This window comes from Schistocerca serialis, chromosome 10, assembly GCF_023864345.2.
Source record: "Schistocerca serialis cubense isolate TAMUIC-IGC-003099 chromosome 10, iqSchSeri2.2, whole genome shotgun sequence".
Taxonomy (NCBI): Eukaryota; Metazoa; Arthropoda; class Insecta; order Orthoptera; family Acrididae; genus Schistocerca; species Schistocerca serialis.
The window spans coordinates 185,902,474-185,927,030 of NC_064647.1; the positions used below are offsets into that span (position 1 = coordinate 185,902,474).

A 24,557-nucleotide genomic window follows, 5' to 3' on the forward strand; every position below is an offset into this window, starting at 1 on the left:
ACCAGGGCGTAACGGCTGTTCATAGGGTTATGAAAAGGGTTGACACGAACATCATTTCAACCCGCACTGTCTTCTTGACATTTGACAAAGTAACTCCCATCGAAAATCAAAGCAGGCTATGAGATAATTTCCGTTCGCCCTTACGTCCCAAACCCTACGAGTTGCTATCGGTGTCAGCGGTTCAATCACACCAGCCAGTCCTGTTCCAATCCGGCCGAATGTGTTACGTGTGGCAAGGATGCCCAAGAGGGTGCTTGTCCACCTCCATCCCCTCGCTGCATCAACTGTATGGGTGACCACGCTGCTTCCTCTCGAGATTGTCCCGTTTTTAAGGACGAAAAGCTCATCCAGGAAATTAGAGTAAAGGAAAAGGTGTCGACCTTTGCTGCTCGAAAATTATTCACCAGTCGACAGCCCACCGTGTCTCAGAAAGGAAAATACAGCACTGTCCTTGCTTCTCCTCGGCCAACAAAGGAGGCGGCCACGCAGACTTGCAACCTCACCTTTAGTGCCACGGTCGTCAGATCAACCAGTGCAAAGATCGCCCGTTCAACCTCACCACTTTCGCCTGCCCACTCTCTGGCTCACCCTTCGTTGAGTTCTGCTAAATTTCGAGCCCAAACGTCAGACACCAAGACTTCGAAAAAAGAGCATACTCGTGAAGAGTTTTTACGTACCCCAACTTCACAACCATCGGTTCCTCCTTCCTCTAAACATCATACTTCCAAGAAGGCTACAAAGAAACCCAGTTCCTCTCCTTCTCCGCCAAGGCGTGTCCCACCTACAGCACCACCTGGCGGAAATTGCCCTCGGCCGTCCTCTGTGTCGCCGAGGTGCACTGCTGGCGGCCGCTCAACCGGCCGATCGCTGGTGGCAGGAGCTGCTCCTGACCAACCTATGGATCAGGATCTTCTGCCTTCGGCTGAATGCCACTCCATGCTGTTGGTCGCAAGCTCTGAGCAGTCGTTGAGTTGACAGCGATCTTGGTCACATTCCTCCATTTTCTGTTCACCCTATGTCCATTATCCACTGGAATATCCGCGGCATTCGAGCCAATCGGGATGAATTGTCGGTCCTCGTACGATCCTACTCACCGGTCATCTTCTGTCTTCAGAAAACAAAGCTGCGTCCCCATGACCGCTTTGTTCTCCCTCATTTTCAGTCCATCCGATATGATCTCCCCTCTGTTGAAGGCACTCCAGCCCATGGAGGACTCATGATTCTTCTCCATGAAACTCTCCATTATCACCCAATCCATTTAAACACTTCCTTCCAAGCTGTCGCCGTCCGTCTTTCCCTTTCCGGATACACGTTCTTTCTTTGTACTGTATACATTCCATCGTCCACACCAATGGCACGAGCTGATCTCCTTCATCTTCTTGGTCAGCTTCCACCCCCATATTTGCTAGTTGGGGACTTCAATGCCCACCACCCGCTTTGGGGATCTCCACATCCTTGTCCACGTGGCTCACTATTGCTAGACGTCTTCCACCAAGCAGATCTAGTTTGCCTCAACACTGGGGTCCCTACATTTTTGTCTGCCTCCACGACAAATTTATCTCATTTGGACCTTGCGGTCGGTACTGTTCCGCTAGCTCGGCGCTTCGAGTGGTTCGCCCTTGATGATACACACTCGAGTGACCACTTTCCATGTGTCCTTAGACTGCAGCCTCAACTGCCCTACATGCGCCCGCGATGCTGGAAGTTTGCCCTAGCCGATTGGACACTTTTTTTGTCTCTAGCGACTTTCGATGACCGTCACTTTCCCAGCGTCGACGATGAGGTCACACATATTACCGACGTTATTCTTACAGCTGTGGAACATTCAATACCACGCACCTCCGAATTGCCCCGGCGCCCCCCAGTTCCTTGGTGGAACGAGGCATGCCGTGATGCAATACGTGAGCAGCGACGTGCTCTCCGCGTTTTCCGCCACCATCCTACTTTGGCCAACTGTATCCGCTATAAGCAGTAACGAGCGCGATGCCGTCGTGTCATCTGCGATAGCAAGAAGGCAAGCTGGAAATTCTTTATTAGCTCATTTAACGCCTTCACTCCCTCCTTGGAAGTTTGGAGTCGGCTTCGACGGTTCTCAGGCGCGCCTAGTTTCTCCCCGGTCTCTGGGCTCACTGTCGCGCATGGCACATTAGTGGACCCCGTCGCAATTTCTAACTCGTTGGGTCAGCACTTTGCTGAGATTTCGAGCTCTTCAAATTACCCGCCAGCGTTTCTCCCGAAGAAACGTGCAGCGGAAGTGCGACCTCTTGCTTTCTCCTCTCAAAATCGCGAAAGCTACAATACTGTTTTCTCCTTGCGGGAACTCCAACATGCACTCTCTTCTTCTCGCTCCTCCGCCCCAGGACCGGATGGTATCCACGTCCAAATGTTGCTGCATTTATCAACCCATAGTCTGCGTTACCTCCTTCGCCTTTATAATCGAATTTGGACCGACAGTACTTTTCCCAGACGATGGCGGGAAGCTATCGTCGTTCCTGTTCCGAAACCTGGAAAGAACAAACATCTCCCCTCTAGCTATCGCCCCATTTCTCTCACGAGTAGTGTCTGTAACGTTTTGGAGCGTATGGTGAATTACCGTTTAGCGTGATGGCTGGAATCCCGCAGTCTTTTAACACCTGCCCAATGCAGATTCCGAAAGCATCGTTCTGCAGTTGACCATCTTGTTGCTCTTTCCACTTATATCATGAACAATTTTCTCTGGAAACGCCAAACAGTAGCAATATTTTTTGATCTGGAGAGAGCATACGATACCTGTTGGAGGACAGGCATCCTCCGCACACTGTTGTCTTGGGGCTTTCGCGGTCGGCTGCCCCTTTTTCTTCGTGAATTTATAGCAGAGCGCACATCTAGGGTGCGGGTGAACACTACTCTCTCCCGTACCTTCTCCCAAGAAAACAGGGTACCCCAGGGCTCAGTGCTGAGTGTTGTACTGTTTGCCATTGCCATCAATCCAATTATGGATTGTCTCCTTCCTGATGTCTCCGGCTCCCTCTTTGTGGACGATTTTGCGATCTACTACAGCTCTCAACGGACCAGTCTTCTTGAACGACGTCTTCAAGGATGTCTCGATCGCCTCCACTCTTGGAGCATCGAAACCGGCTTCCGTTTTTCTCCCAGTAAGACCGTTTGTCCCCCCCATGAACCATGGACCTTGCCGTTGGTGGGGAGGCTTGCGTGCCTCAGCGATACAGATAGCCGTACCGTAGGTGCAACCACAACGGAGGGGTATCTGTTGAGAGGCCAGACAAACGTGTGGTTCCTGAAGAGGGGCAGCAGCCTTTTCAGTAGTTGCAAGGGCAACAGTCTGGATGATTGATTGATCTGGCCTTGTAACAATAACCAAAACGGCCTTGCTGTGCTGGTACTGCGAACGGCTGAAAGCAAGGGGAAACTACAGCCGTAATTTTTCCCGAGGGCATGCAGCTTTACTGTATGATTACATGATGATGGCGTCCTCTTGGGTAAAATATTCCGGAGGTAAAATAGTCCCCCATTCGGATCTCCGGGCGGGGACTACTCAAGAGGATGTCGTTATCAGGAGAAAGAAAACTGGCGTTCTACGGATCGGAGCGTGGAATGTCAGATCCCTTAATCGGGCAGGTAGGTTAGAAAATTTAAAAAGGGAAATGGATAGGTTGAAGTTAGATATAGTGGGAATTAGTGAAGTTCGGTGGCAGGAGGAACAAGACTTCTGGTCAGGTGACTACAGGGTTATAAACACAAAATCAAATAGGGGTAATGCAGGAGTAGGTTTAATAATGAATAGGAAAATAGGTATGCGGGTAAGCTACTACAAACAGCATAGTGAACGCATTATTGTGGCCAAGATAGATACGAAGCCCACGCCTACTACAGTAGTACAAGTTTATATGCCAACTAGCTCTGCAGATGACGAAGAAATTGAAGAAATGTATGATGAAATAAAAGAAATTATTCAGATTGTGAAGGGAGACGAAAATTTAATAGTCATGGGGGACTGGAATTCGAGTGTAGGAAAAGGGAGAGAAGGAAACATAGTAGGTGAATATGGATTGGGGGACAGAAATGAAAGAGGAAGCCGCCTGGTCGAATTTTGCACAGAGCACAACATAATCATAACTAACACTTGGTTTAAGAATCATGAAAGAAGGTTGTATACATGGAAGAACCCTGGCGATACTAAAAGGTATCAGATAGATTATATAATGGTAAGACAGAGATTTAGGAACCAGGTTTTAAATTGTAAGACATTTCCAGGGGCAGATGTGGACTCTGACCACAATCTATTGGTTATGACCTGTAGATTAAAACTGAAGAAACTGCAAAAAGGTGGGAATTTAAGGAGATGGGACCTGGATAAACTAAAAGAACCAGAGGTTGTACAGAGATTCAGGGAGAGCATAAGGGAGCAATTGACAGGAATGGGGGAAATAAATACAGTAGAAGAAGAATGGGCAGCTTTGAGGGATGAAGTAGCGAAGGCAGCAGAGGATCAAGTAGGTAAAAAGACTAGGGCTAGTAGAAATCCTTGGGTAACAGAAGAAATACTGAATTTAATTGATGAAAGGAGAAAATATAAAAATGCAGTAAGTGAAACAGGCAAAAAGGAATACAAACGTCTCAAAAATGAGATCGACAGGAAGTGCAAAATGGCTAAGCAGGGATGGCTAGAGGACAAATGTAAGGATGTAGAGGCCTATCTCACTAGGGGTAAGATAGATACCGCCTACAGGAAAATTAAAGAGACCCTTGGAGATAAGAGAACGACTTGTATGAATATCAAGAGCTCAGATGGAAACCCAGTTCTAAGCAAAGAAGGGAAAGCAGAAAGGTGGAAGGAGTATATAGAGGGTCTATACAAGGGCGATGTACTTGAGGACAATATTATGGAAATGGAAGAGGATGTAGATGAAGATGAAATGGGAGATATGATACTGCGTGAAGAGTTTGACAGAGCACTGAAAGACCTGAGTCGAAGCAAGGCCCCCGGAGTAGACAATATTCCATTGGAACTACTGACGGCCGTGGGAGAGCCAGTCCTGACAAAACTCTACCATCTGGTGAGCAAGATGTATGAAACAGGCGAAATACCCTCAGACTTCAAGAAGAATATAATAATTCCAATCCCAAAGAAAGCAGGTGTTGACAGATGTGAAAATTACCGAACTATCAGCTTAATAAGTCACAGCTGCAAAATACTAACACGAATTCTTTACAGACGAATGGAAAAACTAGTAGAAGCCAACCTTGGGGAAGATCAGTTTGGATTCCGTAGAAACACTGGAACACGTGAGGCAATACTGACCTTACGACTTATCTTAGAAGAAAGATTAAGGAAAGGCAAACCTACGTTTCTAGCATTTGTAGACTTGGAGAAAGCTTTTGACAATGTTGACTGGAATACTCTCTTTCAAATTCTAAAGGTGGCAGGGGTAAAATACAGGGAGCGAAAGGCTATTTACAATTTGTACAGAAACCAGATGGCAGTTATAAGAGTCGAGGGACATGAAAGGGAAGCAGTGGTTGGGAAGGGAGTAAGACAGGGTTGTAGTCTCTCCCCGATGTTGTTCAATCTGTATATTGAGCAAGCAGTAAAGGAAACAAAAGAAAAATTCGGAGTAGGTATTAAAATTCATGGAGAAGAAATAAAAACTTTGAGGTTCGCCGATGACATTGTAATTCTGTCAGAGACAGCAAAGGACTTGGAAGAGCAGTTGAATGGAATGGACAGTGTCTTGAAAGGAGGATATAAGATGAACATCAACAAAAGCAAAACAAGGATAATGGAATGTAGTCTAATTAAGTCGGGTGATGCTGAGGGAATTAGATTAGGAAATGAGGCACTTAAAGTAGTAAAGGAGTTTTGCTATTTGGGGAGCAAAATAACTGATGATGGTCGAAGTAGAGAGGATATAAAATGTAGGCTGGCAATGGCAAGGAAAGCGTTTCTGAAGAAGAGAAATTTGTTAACATCCAGTATAGATTTAAGTGTCAGGAAGTCATTTCTGAAAGTATTCGTATGGAGTGTAGCCATGTATGGAAGTGAAACATGGACGATAAATAGTTTGGACAAGAAGAGAATAGAAGCTTTCGAAATGTGGTGCTACAGAAGAATGCTGAAGATTAGATGGGTAGATCACATAACTAATGAGGAAGTATTGAATAGGATTGGGGAGAAGAGATCTTTGTGGCACAACTTGATCAGAAGAAGGGATCGGTTGGTAGGACATGTTCTGAGGCATCAAGGGATCACCAATTTAGTATTGGAGGGCAGCGTGGAGGGTAAAAATCGTAGAGGGAGACCAAGAGATGAATACACTAAGCAGATTCAGAAGGATGTAGGTTGCAGTAGGTACTGGGAGATGAAAAAGCTTGCACAGGATAGAGTAGCATGGAGAGCTGCATCAAACCAGTCTCAGGACTGAAGACCACAACAACAACAACAAGACCGTTTGTGTTAATTTTTGGCGACATAAGGAGTTTCTTCCTCCCTCCTTACATCTAGGTCCTGTCAACCTTCCGTTTTCAGACGTCGCTAAATTCTTGGGTCTTATGTTTGACAGAAAACTGTGCTGGTCCTCCCACGTTTCCTATCTTTTGGCTCGCTGTCTGCGATCCCTCAACACCCTCCGTGTCCTGAATGGTACCTCCTGGGGAGCGGACTGAGTGGTCCTCATCCGCCTCTATCGCGCCTTAGTGCACTCGAAATTGGACTATGGAAGCATAGTCTACTCCTCTGCTCGGCCGTCTATTCTTCGGCGTCTCGACTCTATCCACCACCGTGGATTACGTTTAGTGTCTGGAACTTTTTACACCAGCCCTGTGGAAAGCCTTTATGCTGAGACTGCTGAACCTCCGCTGTCCAACAGGCGAGCAGTCCTTCTAAGTCGTTATGCTAGCCATCTGTCTTCCATGCCTGCTAATCCAGCCCATGACATTTTTTTCGACGCCTCCTTTGATGTAGGGTATGCAGGCCGCCCCTCCTCCCTACTACCACCGGGAGTCCACTTCCGTCAACTGCTCCATTCTCTTTCCTTCCACTTTCCTAAAACCTTCTTGACAACTTGGGGTACAGCACCGCCTTGGCTCCGTCCCCGGATCTGCCTGCTCCGTGACCTTTGTCAATTTCCCAAGGATGGTACCTTTATCGTCAGGCATTTGCTGCTCTATGTGCACAAATGACGGACGCCACATTTATTTACACCGACGGCTCGAAAACATCGTTAGGTTTAGGGAGTGCCTATATTGTTGGCGACACCCCGAATCACTTTCGGCTTCCCGACCAGTGTTCGGTTTATACTGCGGAGCTTTACACTGTTCTCCAGGCTGTCCACTACATCCGCCGCCATCATCGGATACAGTACGTTATCTGCTCAGATTCTCTCAGCTCTCTCCTCAGTCTCCAAGCTCTTTATCCTGTGCACCCTCTGGTCCACCGGATTCAGGACTGTCTGTGCTTGCTCCACCTGGGGGGCGTCTCGGTGGCGTTCCTCTGGCTCCCGGGACACGTTGGTATCTGTGGAAATGAGGCGGCCGATATTGCAGCCAAGGCTGCAGTCTCTCTTCCTCGGTCAGCTGTTCAATTGATTCCCTTCGCTGATCTACGGAGCGTTCTATGTCGACGTGTTGCACACGCATTGGTCGACGCTTACCCATAATAAATTGCGGGACATGAAAGCTCTTCCTTGTGCTTGGACCTCTTCCTCCCGAACGCGTCGTCGGGAGGAGGTAATTTTAACTAGCCTCCGGATAGGGCACTGTCTTTTTAGCCATCGACATCTTTTAAGCGGCGATCCTCCCCCACTCTGTCCCCACTGCTCTCAGCTGTGGACGGTAAGACACCTTTTAATTGAGTGCCTCTATTTTAATCCGTTACGCTCCCGTCTACAGCTATCGCCTGATATATCGTCGATTTTAGCAGATGACACGCGCTCAGCTGACCGCGTTCTCAAGTTTACTAGTACCAGTGAAATGACGTCAGTCATTTGAAGCTTTTTTTGGGGACACCCAACCCCTTTCTGTAGTGGATTTTTAAGCCTTCCTTCTGCTTTTAGTTTCTCCAATTTTATGACTTTCGTTCCCATTGCTGCTGGTTTTCAATTTCGGCTTTTTACTGTTTCCTAAGTCATGGACCGGGCGCTAATGACCATAGAAGTTTTGCGCCCCCCCCCCCCCCCCCCAAAAAAAAAAAAAAAAAAAGAGGCTACAGAGATATATCTGGTGGAATTTGTATTTATACGTCCATAATATGTTAATATGCAGTGTACATGTTGCTGCGCATCAAAGATCTTTCCAGAATGCATCGTTTAGTTTCCTTAAGTGCCGGGTTGTTCCGCATAGCTGCGTAAAACCTTTACCATTCTGATGATTTGTATGTTCTACAGCTGCAATGGGAAGCATATTGTCACTTAACACGGAAAAAAAAATGTTGTTTCATTTGGGGAAAAGTGTATTTTTAACTGGGAAATCCAGGAACTTTTTTCTTGTCTGCATATATACCTTGTGGGAGGATTGGAATTGGCTACATTAAGCCTCGTGAGACTAGTTGAGTGGCAACAGACTGGGAAAACTGACAGCGGAGGGGAGAGCTATGTGCTGACTGCCCCTCCATACTGCATCCAGTGAAAATGTTAGTGAAGGGTGACATGACAGTCAGTATAGAGGGGGCCCGCCAGGTCCTGTGCATGGAGTTCACATTTATGTTATGCCAAGTGGATAATATGGTCTTTCAACCAATGTGGAGGATGTCAGGAAGCCAATTCACTTGACTTTACAGTGGAGAAATTTCACATTATTGGATTCAATTATCATTGATAAAAGGTGTGAAAGATCATAGATGTTGCAAAGGTATCTGTAGGCTGTGCCCATCACATTTTACATTCAGTTTTGTGTACAGTATCAGTTTCAGCTCAACAGTTGTGACATGAGTCCAGGCATGTCCTGATACCAACAAAGTATTGGAACGATTCAAATGAGTGGTAGCAGAATCCTGTGATACTACTTGTATGATAGCTCGAAAAGTATTGATACCTACTTGTATTGATAGTTAAAAAAAATTATTAAAGGGAACTGATTCGGAGTGTGTGAGAGGTTATTTAATTGCTTTTTTATGTAGTCTAATAAAACACATTACACATTACTGTTTAAAAAAAAAACAAAAAAAAAAACAGTATTTCGGAATGTTTCCCAATAATAGCAATTGATGTCAATATTTAGGAAACAGCATTTTTCTGTTCTGAGTTGTTGTTGTTGTTGTTGTTGTTGTTGTTGTGGTCTTCAGTCCTGAGACTGATTTGATGGAGCTCTCCATGCTACTCTATCCTGTGCAATTTTCTTCATCTCCCAGTACTTACTACAACCTACATCCTTCTGAATCTGCTAAGTGTATTCATCTTTTGGTCTCCCTCTGTGATTTTTACCCTTCACGCTGTCCTCCAATGCTAAATTTGTGATCTCTTGATGCCTCAGAACATGTCCTACCAACCGGTCCCTTCTTGTCAAGTTGTGCCACAAACTCCTCATATCCCCAATTCTATTCAGTACCTTCTCATTAGTTATGTGATCTACCCATCTGATCTTCAGCATTCTTCTGTAGCACCACATTTCGAAAGCTTCTATTCTCTTCTTGTCCAAACTATTTATTGTCCATGTTTCACTTCCACACATAGCTACACTCCATACAAATACTTTCAGAAATGACTTCCTGACTCTTAAATCTATACTCAATGTTAACAAATTTCTCTTCTTCAGAAACGCTTTCCTTGCCACTGCCAGTCTACATTTTATATCCTCTCTACTTCGACCATCATCAGTTATTTTATTCCCCAAATAGAAAAACTCCTTTACTACTTTAAGTGTCTCATTTCCTAATCTAATTCCCTCAGCATCATCAGACTTAATTAGACTACATTCCATTATTCTCGTTTTGCTTTTGTTGTTGTTCATCTTATACCCTCCTTCCAAGACACTGTCCATTCCATTCAACTGCTCTTCCAAGTCCTTTGCTGTCTCTGACAGAATTGCAATGTCATCGGCAAACCTCAAAGTTTTTATTTCTTCTCCATGGATTTTAATACCTACTCCAAATTTTTCTTTTGTTTCCTTTACTGCTTGCTTAATATACAGATTGAACAACATCGGGAAGAGGCTACAACCCTGTCTCACTCCTTTCCCAACCACTGCTTGTCTTTCATATCCGTTGACTCATAACTGCCATTTGGTTTCTGTACAAATTGTAAAAAGCCTTTTGGTCCCTGTATTTTACCCTTGCCACCTTTAGAATTTGAAAGAGTATTCTCGTCAACAATGTCAAAAGCTTTTTCTAAGTCTACATATGCTAGAAACGTAGGTTTGCTTTTCCTTAATCTTTCTTCTAAGATAAGTCGTAAGGTCAATATTACTTCACGTGTTCCATCATTTCTACGGAATCCAAACTGATCTTCCTCGAGGTCGGCTTCTACCAATTTTTCCATTTGTCTGTAAAGAATTCGCGTTAGTATTTTGCAGCTGTGACTTATTAAACTGATAGTTCGGTAATTTTCACATCTGTCAACACTTGCTTTCTTTGAGATTGGAATTATTATATTCTTCTTGAAGTCTGAGGGTATTTTGCCTTTCTCATACATCTTGTTCTCCAGATGGTAGTGTGTTGTCAGGACTGGCTCTCCCAAGGCCGTCAGTGGTTCTAATGGAATGTTTCGACTCAGGTCTTTCAGTGCTCTGTCAAACTCTTCACGCAGTATCGTATCTCCCATTTCATCTTCATCTACATCCTCTTCCATTTCCATAATATTGCCCTCAAGTACATCGCTCTTGTATAGACACTCTATATACTCCTTCCACCTTTCTGCTTTCCCTTCTTTGTTTAGAACTGGGTTTCCATCTGAACTCTTGATATTCATACAAGTGGCTCTCTTTTCTCCAAAGGTCTCTTTCATTTTCCTGTAGACAGTATCTATCCTACCCCTAGTGAGATAAGCCTCTACATCCTTACATTTGTCCTCTAGCCATCCCTGCTTAGCCATTTTGCACTTCCTGTCGATCTCATTTTTGAGACGTTTGTATTCCTTTCTGCCTGCTTCATTTACTGCATTTTTATATTTTCTCCTTTCATCAATTAAATTCAATATTTCTCCTGTTACCCAAGGATTTCTACTAGCCCTCATCTTTTTACCTACTTGATCCTCTGCTGCCTTCACTACTTCATCACTCAGAGCTATCCATTCTTCTTCTACTGTATTTATTTCCCCCATTCCTGTCAGTTGTTTCCTTATGCTCTCCCTGAAACTCTGTATGACCTCTGGTTCTTTCAGTTTATCCAGGTCCCATCTCCTTAAATTCCCACCTTTTTGCAGTTTCTTCAGTTTTAATTTACAGTTCATAACCAATAGATTCTGGTCAGAGTCCACATCTGCCCCTGGAAATGTCTTGCAATTTAAAACCTGGTTCCTAAATCTCTGTCTTACCATTATATAATCTATCTGATACCTTTTAGTATCTCCAGGGTTCTTCCATGTATACAACCTTCTTTCATGATTCTTAAACCAAGTGTTAGCTATGATTAAGTTGTGCTCTGTGCAAAATTCTACCAGGCGGCTTCCTCTTTTATTTCTTAGCCCCAATCCATATTCACCTACTATGTTTCCTTCTCTCCCTTTTCCTACTACTGAATTCCAGTCACCCATGACTATTAAATTTTCGTCTCTCTTCACTATCTGAATAAATTCTTTTATTTCATCATACATTTCTTCAATTTCTTCGTCATTTGCAGAGCTAGTTGGCAATATAAACTTGTACTACTGTGATAGGCATGGGCTTCGTGTCTATCTTGGTCCAGTAATGCGTTCACTAAGCTGTTTGTAGTAGCTTACCCACACTCCTATTTTTTATTCATTATTAAACCTACTCCTGCATTACCCCTATTTGATTTTGTATTTATAATCCTGTATTTGCCTGACCAAAAGTCTTGTTCCTCCAGCCACCAAACTTCACTAATTCCCACTATATCTAACATTAACCTAACCATTTCCCTTTTTAAATTTTCTAACCTACCTGCCCGATTAAGGGATTTGACATTCCACGCTCCGATCCGTAGAATGCCAGGTTTCTTTCTCCTGATAACGACGTCCTCTTGAGTAGTCCCCGCCCGGAGATCCAAATGGGGGACTATAATACCTCCAGAATATTTTACCCAAGAGGAGACCATCATCATTTAACCTTAGAGTAAAACTGCATGCCCTCGGGGAAAAATTACGGCTGTAGTTTCCCCTTGCTTTCAGCCGTTCGCAGTACCACAAGAGCAAGGCCGTTTTGGTTAGTGTTACAAGGCCAGATCCGTCAATCATCCAGACTGTTGCCCCTGCAACTACTGAAAAGGCTGCTGCCCCTCTTCAGGACCCACATGTTTGTCTGGCCTCTCAACAGATACCCATCAGTTGTGGTTGCACTTACTGCACGACCGTCTGTATTGCTGAGGCATGCAAGCCCCCCCACCAACGGCAAGGTCCATGGTTCATTGGAGGGGGAGGGGGGGTGTTCTGAGTTATAGTTACAGATTTTAAAAGTAAACATTTACTAAGGCAGATGTTGCAACAATGATAAGATATTGTTGAAGTTTCACTGTACTTTTCAAAGGATGACACTTCTTAGTCCTAACTTTAAAACTCACAATGATGGATAATTGAAGCTACATAGTGAATGAAATTAAATTAATTAAAATAATGACTTGTGATCTAAAAAATAATCCTCCACAGATATAACTACATTGTATCGGAAGATATCAAAAGAGAATTTTAGTAGGTTCATACACACCTTTAGTTTATTTTGTAAGGCTCAGAGGCACTGCTGCCGACTTTCTGTTGTTTTCATTCTACAATAGTACAGTGAGTACTGACATGTTTAAATTGGCCGGATTGCTATGAAACTGCATACTTTCAAAACATTGTTTGCACTTTGCAGTGGCGTCATTCATTTTAGTAAAATGAACCATGTGTCAGATTTTTGCAGTGCCATAACAGAATAAAAACTAACAGACTTTCGACAATAAGTATGCACTGCACAATTGCAGACCACAACAAACAGTATGGCCAGTGAAACAGGTGAACAGGCCTGATGGACGAAGAGTTGCACAAGTGGCAGAGGACATTACCATAGACTCTAGCAGTCAGTCAGTATTCAGAATTGCTTAAAATTGATTCGATACAAGTGCTTTTCTTTCATATTTACTTCTTCTGGAACATCCCTGCATGTGGGTGAGCCATTGACTTAAAATGCATGAAATGACACATTTTGTGCAAGTGGTGGAGCTGTTGAAACACAGGGTGTCGTACTGTGAAAGTGCCCCGGGGTGAGTGAAAATAGTTTCATCTGGTGATGAAAGTAATGACTACTGTTTTTGTATTGTGGCACTTGGACTACATCTAGAATAGATCCCTCACTGGCAAGAGTTTGGCTTACATGTATCTCAGTTTCTATTTGGTCTAAATGTGCACATCTTGGATAGAGTTTAAGTTCTTTCCTATGACAGTAATGCACAGTCAGGTTTGTCTTGATTTCTTGCCATAGAACTGTGTGACCTTCACATGGCACTGTTTGCTTTAAACTCCTCAATATTTATGAATATGGTTCCCAGTTACTACTGTGTTCTCACATTTGAAGTGACTGTGTGGATGAATATTTGTGTTAATTTATGAGACTGAAAGTGAGAGAAATGTTTGTATTGTGTTGTTGGAGAAGCCCTATTTTGATGAGGGTGTTAAAAGCTGTGAAGTGTTTGGACTAAACGCATTGACTTTATAATGTTACTGTTGGGGGGGGGGGGGGGGGAAATAAAGAATTTTTATTTCATTCTCACACTGTCACGTTAAACTGATTGGGAAATTAAATAAATTAACTGCTGCCAGACACCATTATTGAGGGTGTATATGTTTTGAATTAAGTTTTGTAATTTTGACTCATAAGAACTGGTACTCTAACAAAGAATTTTGCTTTAGCCCACTACTGCAGAATAATACTACAGCAATAAACATAAATGAGAGACTAACACCAAAATAAAACTTAAGTTGCAAAGAAAATATGCCATTTAGAACAACAAAACACAGTGCACTCACAAGCATATGCTGACAGCAAAGTGTGCAATAGTCAGGAAAGCTGGAAGAGTCATATGTGCAATAGTCGTTAGAATGAATGTGTACGCACATTTTGTTCTGACACATGTAAATCCACTGTATGATGGAGGTTTAACCATTCGTTACACGTTGTGGATGTAAATAAACAGTGACTGGTAACAATAGTTTCATTCAATTACAAGTCACCTGCAATTGTCACATTTAAAATTAAATAAATTGAAAAATCTAATACTTTTTCATCAGTAATTTGAAATGTTTCAGAATTTGTACTTGTCTTTCTTCCAGCCTGGTGTACCGATGGAAATTGTACTGAACAAAGAATCGAAGAGGAAAACACCTGCAACTATCGCTTTCCGGGATGGAGAGCGATCGTTTGGTGAGGATGCACTCGTGGTTGGAGTGCGGTTCCCCCAGAACAGTTACAGCTACCTGCTCGACTTGCTGGGGAAGAGTGTGGACAATCCTTTGGTACAACTCTTCCAAAAGAGGTTTCCATATTACAAAATAGAAGGGGACCCTGACAGGGGCACGGTAGTCTTCAGGCATGACAGGTAATTGTGTGGGAAGTAGTGTTCTGTTTCTGCCTCCGTAAAGAAATACTTATGTAAATTTAACAGATGAAAGAGAATTTGGAAACACTCTACAGGACCACAGTTGTTTCACCCAGTGTAACATAGGGTAACCATTGGAATAGGAAAAAAAAATGTATTTGCCTGACAGAATAAAAATTAGGAATAATTTGAGTATTGCAGTTATCATTAAATTTGCCACACATTGATATGGTTGTACAAATCTGACACCTCCAGTCTATGGAGTCTACATGTGAATTTGATTAGTTCATGGACAATCCCATGTCAAATTAACACCCAATTTACCTCATCATTTTAGATTTTGCTAAATGTGGTGCGCTCATAGTGGGCATTGAGACTAAGAAAATTATCAAATTCCATTTTATCTCAAACTATTTTCTGAAGTATGACTAAGCAGAGCTTTCAAACATTGGCAAAAAAGCATGACCAGATTAGGTTTAAATTGCTCTAGGAGCTGTTCTAATTGAGCTAGAGAATTGGGGAATGGTTGATTTTGCATAGTTTTTAATTCTGTTTCCGGCGATGTACAACAGATCATGGGTTCTAATTAAGAAATTTTTATCCTAAAATGCCTATTGAAATTTTGATTTAATTTTTTTTGTTGAGAATACATAATTTACTATTTTCAAAGTAGTTAGATAGATACTTAGTACTTTTGTAAATAGAAGTATGGGATGATGAGTTCCTTGTTTAAAAAATTGTTCATATCTCTTTTTTCACTAGTAGCTCTGTTTTGACCAAACTTACCTTTAACAAACACGCATTTAATTAAAATACACAAAGGCAACTACAAAATCAGTAATATCAAAATATTGTAATCTTAAAGAAAAACCAATCAGCATATTCTAAAATTAAATTAAGTTAATCGCTTTCTTTTATTTTAATACAATTTTAACTACTAACCTACACTACTGGCCATTAAATTTGCTACACCACGAAGATGACATGATACAGACATGAAATTTAACTGACAGGAAGAAGATGCTGTGATATGCAAATGATCAGCTTTTCAGAGCATTCACACAAGGTTGGCGCTGGTGGTGACACCTACGACGTGCTGACATGAGGAAAGTTTCCAAATGATTTCTCATACACAAACAGCAGTTGACCGGCATTGCCTGGTGAAACGCTGTTGTGATTTCTCGTGTAAGGAGGAGAAATGCGTACCATCACGTTTCCGACTTTAATAAAGGTGAGATTATAGCCTGTCGCGATTGCAGTTTATCGTATCGTGACATTGCTGCTCGCGTTGATAGAGATCCAATGACTGTTAGCAGAGCATGGAATCGCTGGGTTCAGGAGGGTAATACGGAACGCTGTGCTGGATCCCAACGGCCTCGCATCAGTAGCAGTCGAGATGACAGGCATCTTATCCGCATGGCTGTAACGGATTGTGCAGCCACGTCTCGATCTTGTCTGCCTCAGTACTGGCGCCCCGACTTTCCTCTCGGACTCGACTCATATCTACTTCCAATTGGACCTCTCGGTCTGTTCTACCACTCTTGCCAGTCAGTTCGAGTGGTATGTCCTTTCTGACAACTATTCGAGTGACCATTTCCCCTGTGTCGTTCGTCTCCTGGACCCCGAACGCATTTTCTAAGAGCCTCAATTTCTCCGAAGATATCCTCGATATGCTGTACAAAGAACATGGGCTTGGAGGTGGCGAATGTCCCCCATCGGTCCGAGAACAGACTAAATTGCGGGGGAAGTATTTTGTCCCAAGCCAGCGGGCCTGTCCTTCCTCCCAGGGAGTGGCCAAGGGAGAAAGGCAGAAGTACCAGAACCAGAGACAGAACCTTTCCTCTTAGGAGACATGGCCGCAGAGCGACCTGATGCATGTTGACGTTTCATCTGCGAAACGTCCGCCCCGATGCCACCCATTCCAACCAGGGGCTCTCCCCACGGGCGCCACCCAGCCTCAGCAAGGGCCACCTGGCACGATGACCGTTGTCGGGAGTCCTGATGCCCCAGGTAGATGGGCATCTACTCCTTGGCTTACGTGGGGAGGGTGCACATCAGGTATCGGCAGTACGATCCCTGTGTTGTCAGGGGGCTACAACCTAGAGGGTACGTGACGACACCACCACAATGGGCTGGCTACCGTGCTGGATTTCGGGTGCCATGGAAAGTCCATCATGATCGTAGGTGCAGATGGGGACGCACTATGGGCGTAACTTGTGCAACCCATCAGGTGTTTATGCCCAAATTGATGAAAGTGGGTGCAGTTACGACGCCGTGACAATGATGAGTGCCAAGGTCTTAGTGCACTGAGGACCGGTGATACACCACATAAGGTGTCCTTCCCCAAAAGCCTTTTACTTCTGTGGAAATTTGAAAAATCGAGGTCAAACCTCGATGGGGACCATCACATTGAAGGCCAAAATGGTTGAAACTCCTTTTAGTCACCTCTTACGACAGGCAGGAATACCTCGGGCCTATTCTTACCCCGGACCCGCAGGGGGGCGGCAGCTCTGTGTTAAAGTACCCATGAACTTAACGATGAAAATGGGTAGGAGCCCTATCCTGCTGAAAGATGAACTTAGGGTCCGATTGCATTTGAGGCATCAGCCATTGCTGAAACTTGTCGAAGTAGAAATATCCAGTGACAGTGCTCTCGGCGAAGAAGGGCCCGTACAATTTTCGACGAGACAAGGCACAGAAAACATTTATCTTTGAGGAATCACCCTCAAATTCAATGCATTCGTGTGGGTGCTTTGTACCCCAGATTTGACAATTGTGCCTGTTCACTTTCTCATTAGTGTGAAAAGTGGTTTTGCCGCTATAAATTAAGCGATCAACAATGCCATCCCCATCCTCATCCTCATTCAATAGTTGCAACTGCAAACAAAACTCAAGTCTCTATCATCATCATTGAGCTTCTGCACTAGCTCCACTTTGAATCGTTTCATAGATAGCTACTGTCTCATCCACACTGTCAATGGAGCCATTTCAAGTTCACGGGATGCATGATGCACTGACTTCTTTGGACTCCTCATGAATGTCTCTCGTAAATGCTCCACATTCACTTAACTCACACTGGGACGTCCGCTTCTCTTTGCCACACACAAGCATCCCATCTTAACGAATTTGTTGTGCCAATGGTAAATGGCCTTCCTTTTTGTTCTAAACATCCGTTGAAGAGCTGTAGCACACTTGTTTTTGTCAAACTCCAACACACTGAAAGCCTGAAATCAACATGTTTGTGACTAGCGCTGACTGTCAGCAACTCGCCAAACAACGCTGTGGCAGTATACGTGAAAACCCTGTATTTAATAGTTGTGATCCTAGCATCATGGACCAAAGCCGTTAGATGAATACTTACACTTCTTTCAAACCTTACTTAAATTTATAGTCATAAGACACCATGCTCAATATTTTTGTTTTCCCAATTAATACACTACTGCCAATTAAAATTGCTACACCAAGAAGAAGTGCAAATGATAAATGGGTATTCATTGGACAAATATATTATACTATAACTGACATGTGATTACATTTTCACGCAATTTGCGTGCATAGATCCTGAGAAATCAGTACCCAGAACAACCACCTCGGACCGTAATAACAGCCTTGATACGCCTGGGCATTGAGTCAAACAGAGCTTGGATGGCTTGTACAGGTACAGCTGCCTATGCAGCTTCAACACGATACCACAGTTCATCAAGAGTAGTGACTGGCGTATTGTGACGAGCCAGTTGCTCAGCCACCATTGACCGGACATTTACAATTGGTGAGAGATCTGGAGAATGTGCTGGCCAGGGCAGCAGTCGAACATATCTGTATCCAGAAAGACCCGTACAGGACCACCAAAGAAGACGAAGTAAATATTCCTGAAATCCAATCAAGAACAACTGTCAAGAGGGGAAACGTAGAAGTACAGATCTTCGGTGTTGCAAAGCAGCTTAAATCACTTAATAAAGACAAGGTTTCTGGTCCAGGGTGTATACCAGTCAGGTTCCTCTCAGGGTATGCTGATACAGTAGCTCTATATTTAGCAATTATATACAGCTGCTCACTCACAGAAAGATCCGTACTGGAAAATTGCTTAAGTCTCACCAATATCCAAAAAGGGAAGTAGGTGTAACCCGTTGCATTACAGGCCCATATCACTAACGTTGATTTGTAGTAAGCTTTTGGAACATATACTGTAATTGAATGTTACGAAGAACCTTGAAGAAAATGATTTATTGAAACACTGTCACCAAGGATTCAGAAAATATTGTCCTTGTGAAACACAGCTAGCTCTTTATACTCTTGAAGTAATGAGTGCTATTGACAGGGGATGTCAAATTGATTCCATATTTTTAGATTTCCAGAAGGCTTTAGACACCGTTCTTCACAAGCGTCTACTAACCAAACTGTGTGCCTATGGAATATCGCCTCAGTTGTGCGACTGGATTCGTGGTTCGTGTCAGGAAGGTCACAGTTCATTGTAATAGTCGGAAAGTCATTGAGTAAAACAGAAGTAATATCCGGCATTCCCCAAGGAAGTGCTACAGGCCCTCTATTGTTCCTGATGTATATTCACGATATAGGAGACAATCTTAGTAACCGTCTTATATTGTTTGCAGATGATTCTGTCATTTACCATCTTGTAAAGTCATCAGATGATCAAAACGAATTGCAAAATGATTTAGATAAGATATCTATATGGTACAAAAAGTGGCAATTTACCCTGAATAAGGAAAAGTGTGAAGTTATTCACAAGAGTACTAAAAGAAATCAGCTAAATTTCGATTACGCGATAAGTCACACAAATCTGAAGGCTGTAAATTCAACTAAATACTTAGGGATTACAATTACAAATAACCTAAATTGGAATGACCACATAGACAATATTGTGGGTAGAGCAAACCAAAGACTGCGATTCGTTGGCAGGACGCTTAGAAGGTGCAACAGGTGTACTAAAGAGTCTGCTGACACCACACTTGTCTGCCCTATTCTGGAGTATTGCTGTGCGGTGTGGGATCCGCATCAGGTGGGACTGACTGATGATATCGAAAAAGTACAAAGAAGGGCAGCTAGTTTTGTGTTATCGCAAAATAGGGGAGGTAGTGCCACAGACATGATACGTGAATTGGACTGTCAATCGTTAAAACAAAGGCATTTTTCGTTGCGATGGGATCTTCTCATGAAATTTCAATCACCTGTTTTCTCTTCTGATTGCGAAAACATTCTTTTGGTACCCACACATAGGGATAAATAATCATCACAATAAAATAAGAGAAATCAGGGCTCGCACAGAAAAATTTAAGTACTTGTTTTTCCTTGTGTGCCGTTCGAGAGTGGAACGATACAGCTTGAAGGTTGTTTCATTGAACCCTCTGCCAGGCATTTTGTTGTGAATAGCAGAGTAATCACGTAGATGTAGACCCAAGCCTTACTGCATTTTCTGTTAATAGGGACATGGTTATATTCACTTGACCGATATATGTTGGGCTCTAATTGTGCCATCTGTGTGTGTAGTGGAGCTATTTTTATTTAAACAAGTGGCTCATTAAATGGGCGCAAACTACAAAGCATGCATTAAAAAAAAGGGGGAAGCAGTTTGTATTTTACAAATACAAAATATGTATATTTTAAGTATTTAAAATAAAAATGCATTTTGAATGCGTTTTGAAAAAGTATTTCAAGTGGAGTATAAAAATAGATATTTTGTATGTGCATTTCAGATATATGTATTTCATATCTCCGTTCATTCTTTTTTAATGTTTTACATGTCTGTGTAATTTGTAGGTGTGAAAAATAATATCAAATATATAATTAAATAATAAGTAATCTATACAGCAATTGGGAAACGTTTTAAGTTTCCACTTTCTCAGTGATGCGAGTTAAGTGCACATGGTCTTGCACATCTCTCATTTTTGTACCAAATAGGTAAAGGAAGTAACTGAAAATGAGCATCTTTGTCAAAAGTAATACTGAGAACTAGTTTTATTTGTTAGAGGAATCCTAATACAGCGTGCTCCTTGGATAGTTTTTTGATTTATTTAAATTAAAATCAAAACCTGGTTGTAACTGTCATTATTAGATGAAATATTTTCATTTAGAATACAAATTCCTGTGCTTCTAAAGATAGATGATGAAAACGTTTGGGAGTGGTTTAATACTGATGTCTGTAAACTGGAATTGCAGAATCTCTGTGATGCCGATATGGTACAAACAGTGTGTTCAGTAGAGGAAGAGACTGAAGATGAAACGATGAAGGAACATGTTATCACACATGCTGAGGCACTGAAACGTGTAGATTTGTTTTTAGAGTATGGGGTCAAAATTCATTTTACTACAATGATGTTTTGGATTTCTGGAAAATGAGATCTGTTGGGAAAAAAAGATTAAAAATTTGAAAAGCAGAAAATGGAAAATAATTTCCTGAAAATTAACTGAAAGAAAGTGAGAATGAAATAGATTGTGTTTTTAAGTTTAATTTTACAAACAAGTTGTCACTTTCTGGGAAATAATGCATAAGTTGTGCAGGGGCTTGGAAATGTGACCTGTGGCCCTTTTTTTTTTACATACAGCAGACACCAGAGCCCAGTAAAGAAAAAGATACATTGAAAATTGTATGTGTTTCTCGGGTAGCCATTAATCTGAATAATTTGGAGCTCGCTGTAATTTGGTTTACTGTTTTGCTTTTATTCTTAAAGTCAGTTTGCGCAGAACATAATTTTTGGGCAGCGAACTGAAATTACACGTGTGACGTGTCTGCAGCGAGTCGGTGTACAGCGTCGAAGAGCTGCTGGCACAGATGCTGCAGTCGGCGCGGCAGATGGCGCAGGCATCGGCGGGGCAGCCGGTGAAGGAGGCGGTGCTGACGGTGCCCGGCTTCTTCAACCAGGCAGAGCGCCAGGCGCTGCTGCAGGCAGCTGAGATGGCTGGCCTCAAGGTGCTGCAGCTTATCAATGACTATACCGCTGGTCCGTGCCCCTCTCTACTCTACATGTATCCTACTACTAGTGTGCATGCTACTGTTTGTGAAAATCTGCACTCCTACCAGGCACTCGGGGTGTCTGCCGAGGGGAATGTTCCATTCGGAACTCCCCCCTCGTTAACATCTGCTGACAAACGCGAGCCAAAATTTTGAGTTGTGAGTTCACTTGTGGACGACTTAGGTGTAGTATGGGCTGTGAAATGTACCTTCAGAACAAGACAGCCACCGAATGCCTCCACAGTTCGTGAGCAGCTGCCAGACAATGTATGGTGTGTATGTTCCCAGGCTGGCCATCTTTTTTAGCCTTGCTAGTGAGCCCAATCTTTTGAGAGCTGTCTGATGTAGTTTGAACTCCTTTGGAGGGGGCGGGGGGGGGGGGGGGGGTAGGTTAGAGGTTGGGTCTTGTTTATAAAGTTTTCCATTCATTTCACCAAGAATAGCTGCAAGGTCTCCCACATCACTACTAACACAACACCACACAGATTAGGCCTTAGGCCTGTTCCAGCTGGCGAATGGTTGCCCATGAGGCAATACGAGGAGTGATCTGTGATGGTGGGACATGTGATCTGCATGTTACCAGCCCCTTGGGTCATTGTTGACAGTAGAAGAATCCTGACAGTGCCACTACACTGCGATTCTTACGGAAAAACTAAATTCTCACGGAACTAGATTTTATCTGGAAAAATCTGGGAATTTTGCATTTTAAACGTAGCATTGAAATGGAATTTTATTGAGTATAAAAACCACAAACTTTAAAATACTTAATATGACGAAGTCTGTTAATTACATGAATATTATTCAATATAAAGTACCAGTTTAAAAACAGTGTTGAAACTGATGCTTATGGCTGGTATATAGCTCAACTAAGTGGAAAGAAGTGTCAGTCGTTATGGCATGCTCCTCCCCTCCCCCTCGCATATCACTATTAATTTATCAGGAGCTTCTTGACGCTTCCTCCTGACATCTGGGATTCTCAGGGATATCCCCCTCCTCCCAACTTTGAGTGGCTCCCCTGCATCTGTATCGATTGCCTGTGACAGTCAATTGTGACATATCATTCCAGTTTCGATCATTATGAGCATATTGGAGGGAGTCACACCTGACGTTCCACGGAGGGAATGGGCCTTGGGTCATGAGAATACGGGATGTGATATGCTGTGATGGAGTCTGTGGCTAATGCGGCAGACATGGACTGCTCCAGTCAAAAGTACTTCATATGTCGAACAATATGTGGAAATTTTTGCAGAGAGTGAAGTAGGAACTTTTCTGTAGAATGTTTTTGAAGCTGTGGCAAAGTGGGACAGTGCTCACCAAAGTATTGCCAGGAACGTGAGGTCATGTAGCTGGATAACAGGTGGCATTATGTAACTGATCAGGTGCATTTTCTTATTGTTGGTAATCTACGCAGACGAGGGAGACCGCATATAGTGCAGTGCCGCGAGATGTGGAGGCTGCTATATCTTTGTGTTGTAGCTTTGCCAGATACTGACTTCATGTTCATATTATTTTTCTAGTGTATACGACATTCTAGAGACTAAATTTTGGTAATTAATTGGAACTCCTAAGGTGTTAACATTTTCAGAAACAGTAGCATTTCTTTGTTTTAAAAGTGCTATTAACTTTACCGAAGGCAACTTAGCAACAGTATTAATAAAACATTTAGTTACTCTGACATAAACATAATGAAAAATAAAATCGAACAATGGAAACTCCAGGTAGGAATATCAACAGTGTAGGAAAAGACAGATTGCTACTTACTGTAAAGAAGACAACACAGGTTGCAGACAGGTGCAGTTAAGACACTCACTTATAGCTTTCGGTCATAGCCTTTGTGTGTGTGTGTGTGTGTGTGTGTGTGTGTGTGTGAACTAGTTTCTTTATACCTTATGAAAAGAAGTTTTGGTACACATTCGCACAAATACTTTGACCTCCATGTTACTTCAAATGAAAATCTGAGAGAGCCAAATCTGGAGTGTAGGGAGGATTAGGAAGTACCTCCAACCCCTGTTTTTGAATGGTTCCTTGGGTAAGTTGGGCGATATGAGAGTGAGCATTTTCATGTAGCGATAAGGTGTCTTTTTCTTGTAAATCTGCAGTGTCTTTGTCTCAGTGCTGACTTAATATTATTTGTCAGTATATCTGAGAAGTACGCAGCGTTTATTGTGCACTAATCTTCTAATTAATCACAAGGCAACAACTTGGGCATCACAAAAGATGGCCTATATGACTTTTTCCACCTATGTGCGCATTCTAAATTTCTGTTGGACAGTGAGCTGGTGCGGTAGAATTCCATTCCTTGTCTTGTGGACTGTTTCATCATACGTTAAAATCTTTTTTAGGAAAAGTTCACTCCCTTTCATAGTGTTCTTTAAAAGTCTGTACACACTCTGAGTATCGTCGCTGTGTTAACCCTTTCGGGACCCACATAGTAACTGTTTTGTTGTACTTGAGGTTATTACTGATGAATTAGGAACTGTGCTAACTCTTACTGCAGCTGTTTTTGCTATATGTTTAACTGTAATGTGTCTTGTTTTCACAAATAATGTCACCAATGTGGATAACGAGTGAAAGAGTTGATGCGTGTCCGTGGCTCGTGTTCTTGCGGTAGCGTTCTCGCTTCCCACGCGTGGGGTCCTGGGTTCGATTCCCGGCGGGGTCAGGGGTTTTCTCTGCCTCGAGATGACTGGGTGTTGTGTGTCTATCATCATCATTTCATCCTCATTCACTTGCAAGTCGCCGTAGTGGCGTTAAAGAACTTCCGGAGCGGCGGCCGAACTGCCCCACGAGGGGTCTCCCGGCCACCAATGCCATACGCTCATTATTATTATTAGTTGATGCGTCAGCTGCGTGGCCAGGACTCTGCTTGTTAGTGTCTGAGGTTTGATTGTTTTGACTGTTCTGCCCACTTATAAA

At 42.9% G+C, this 24,557-nt stretch overlaps 1 protein-coding gene across 3 annotated transcripts in view; it reads left to right on the plus strand.

Annotated features, from left to right (window-relative positions):
- LOC126424816 (hypoxia up-regulated protein 1) overlaps positions 1–24,557 on the plus strand; it is a 102,821-nt gene that overhangs the window by 19,391 nt on the left and 58,873 nt on the right. For all 3 annotated transcript variants that reach the window (XM_050087610.1, XM_050087609.1, XM_050087608.1), the window contains exons 3-4: positions 14,409–14,674; positions 21,425–21,630. In XM_050087610.1, the coding sequence (XP_049943567.1) occupies positions 14,409–14,674; positions 21,425–21,630 (472 nt within the window). The remainder of the gene's footprint in view (positions 1–14,408; positions 14,675–21,424; positions 21,631–24,557) is intronic.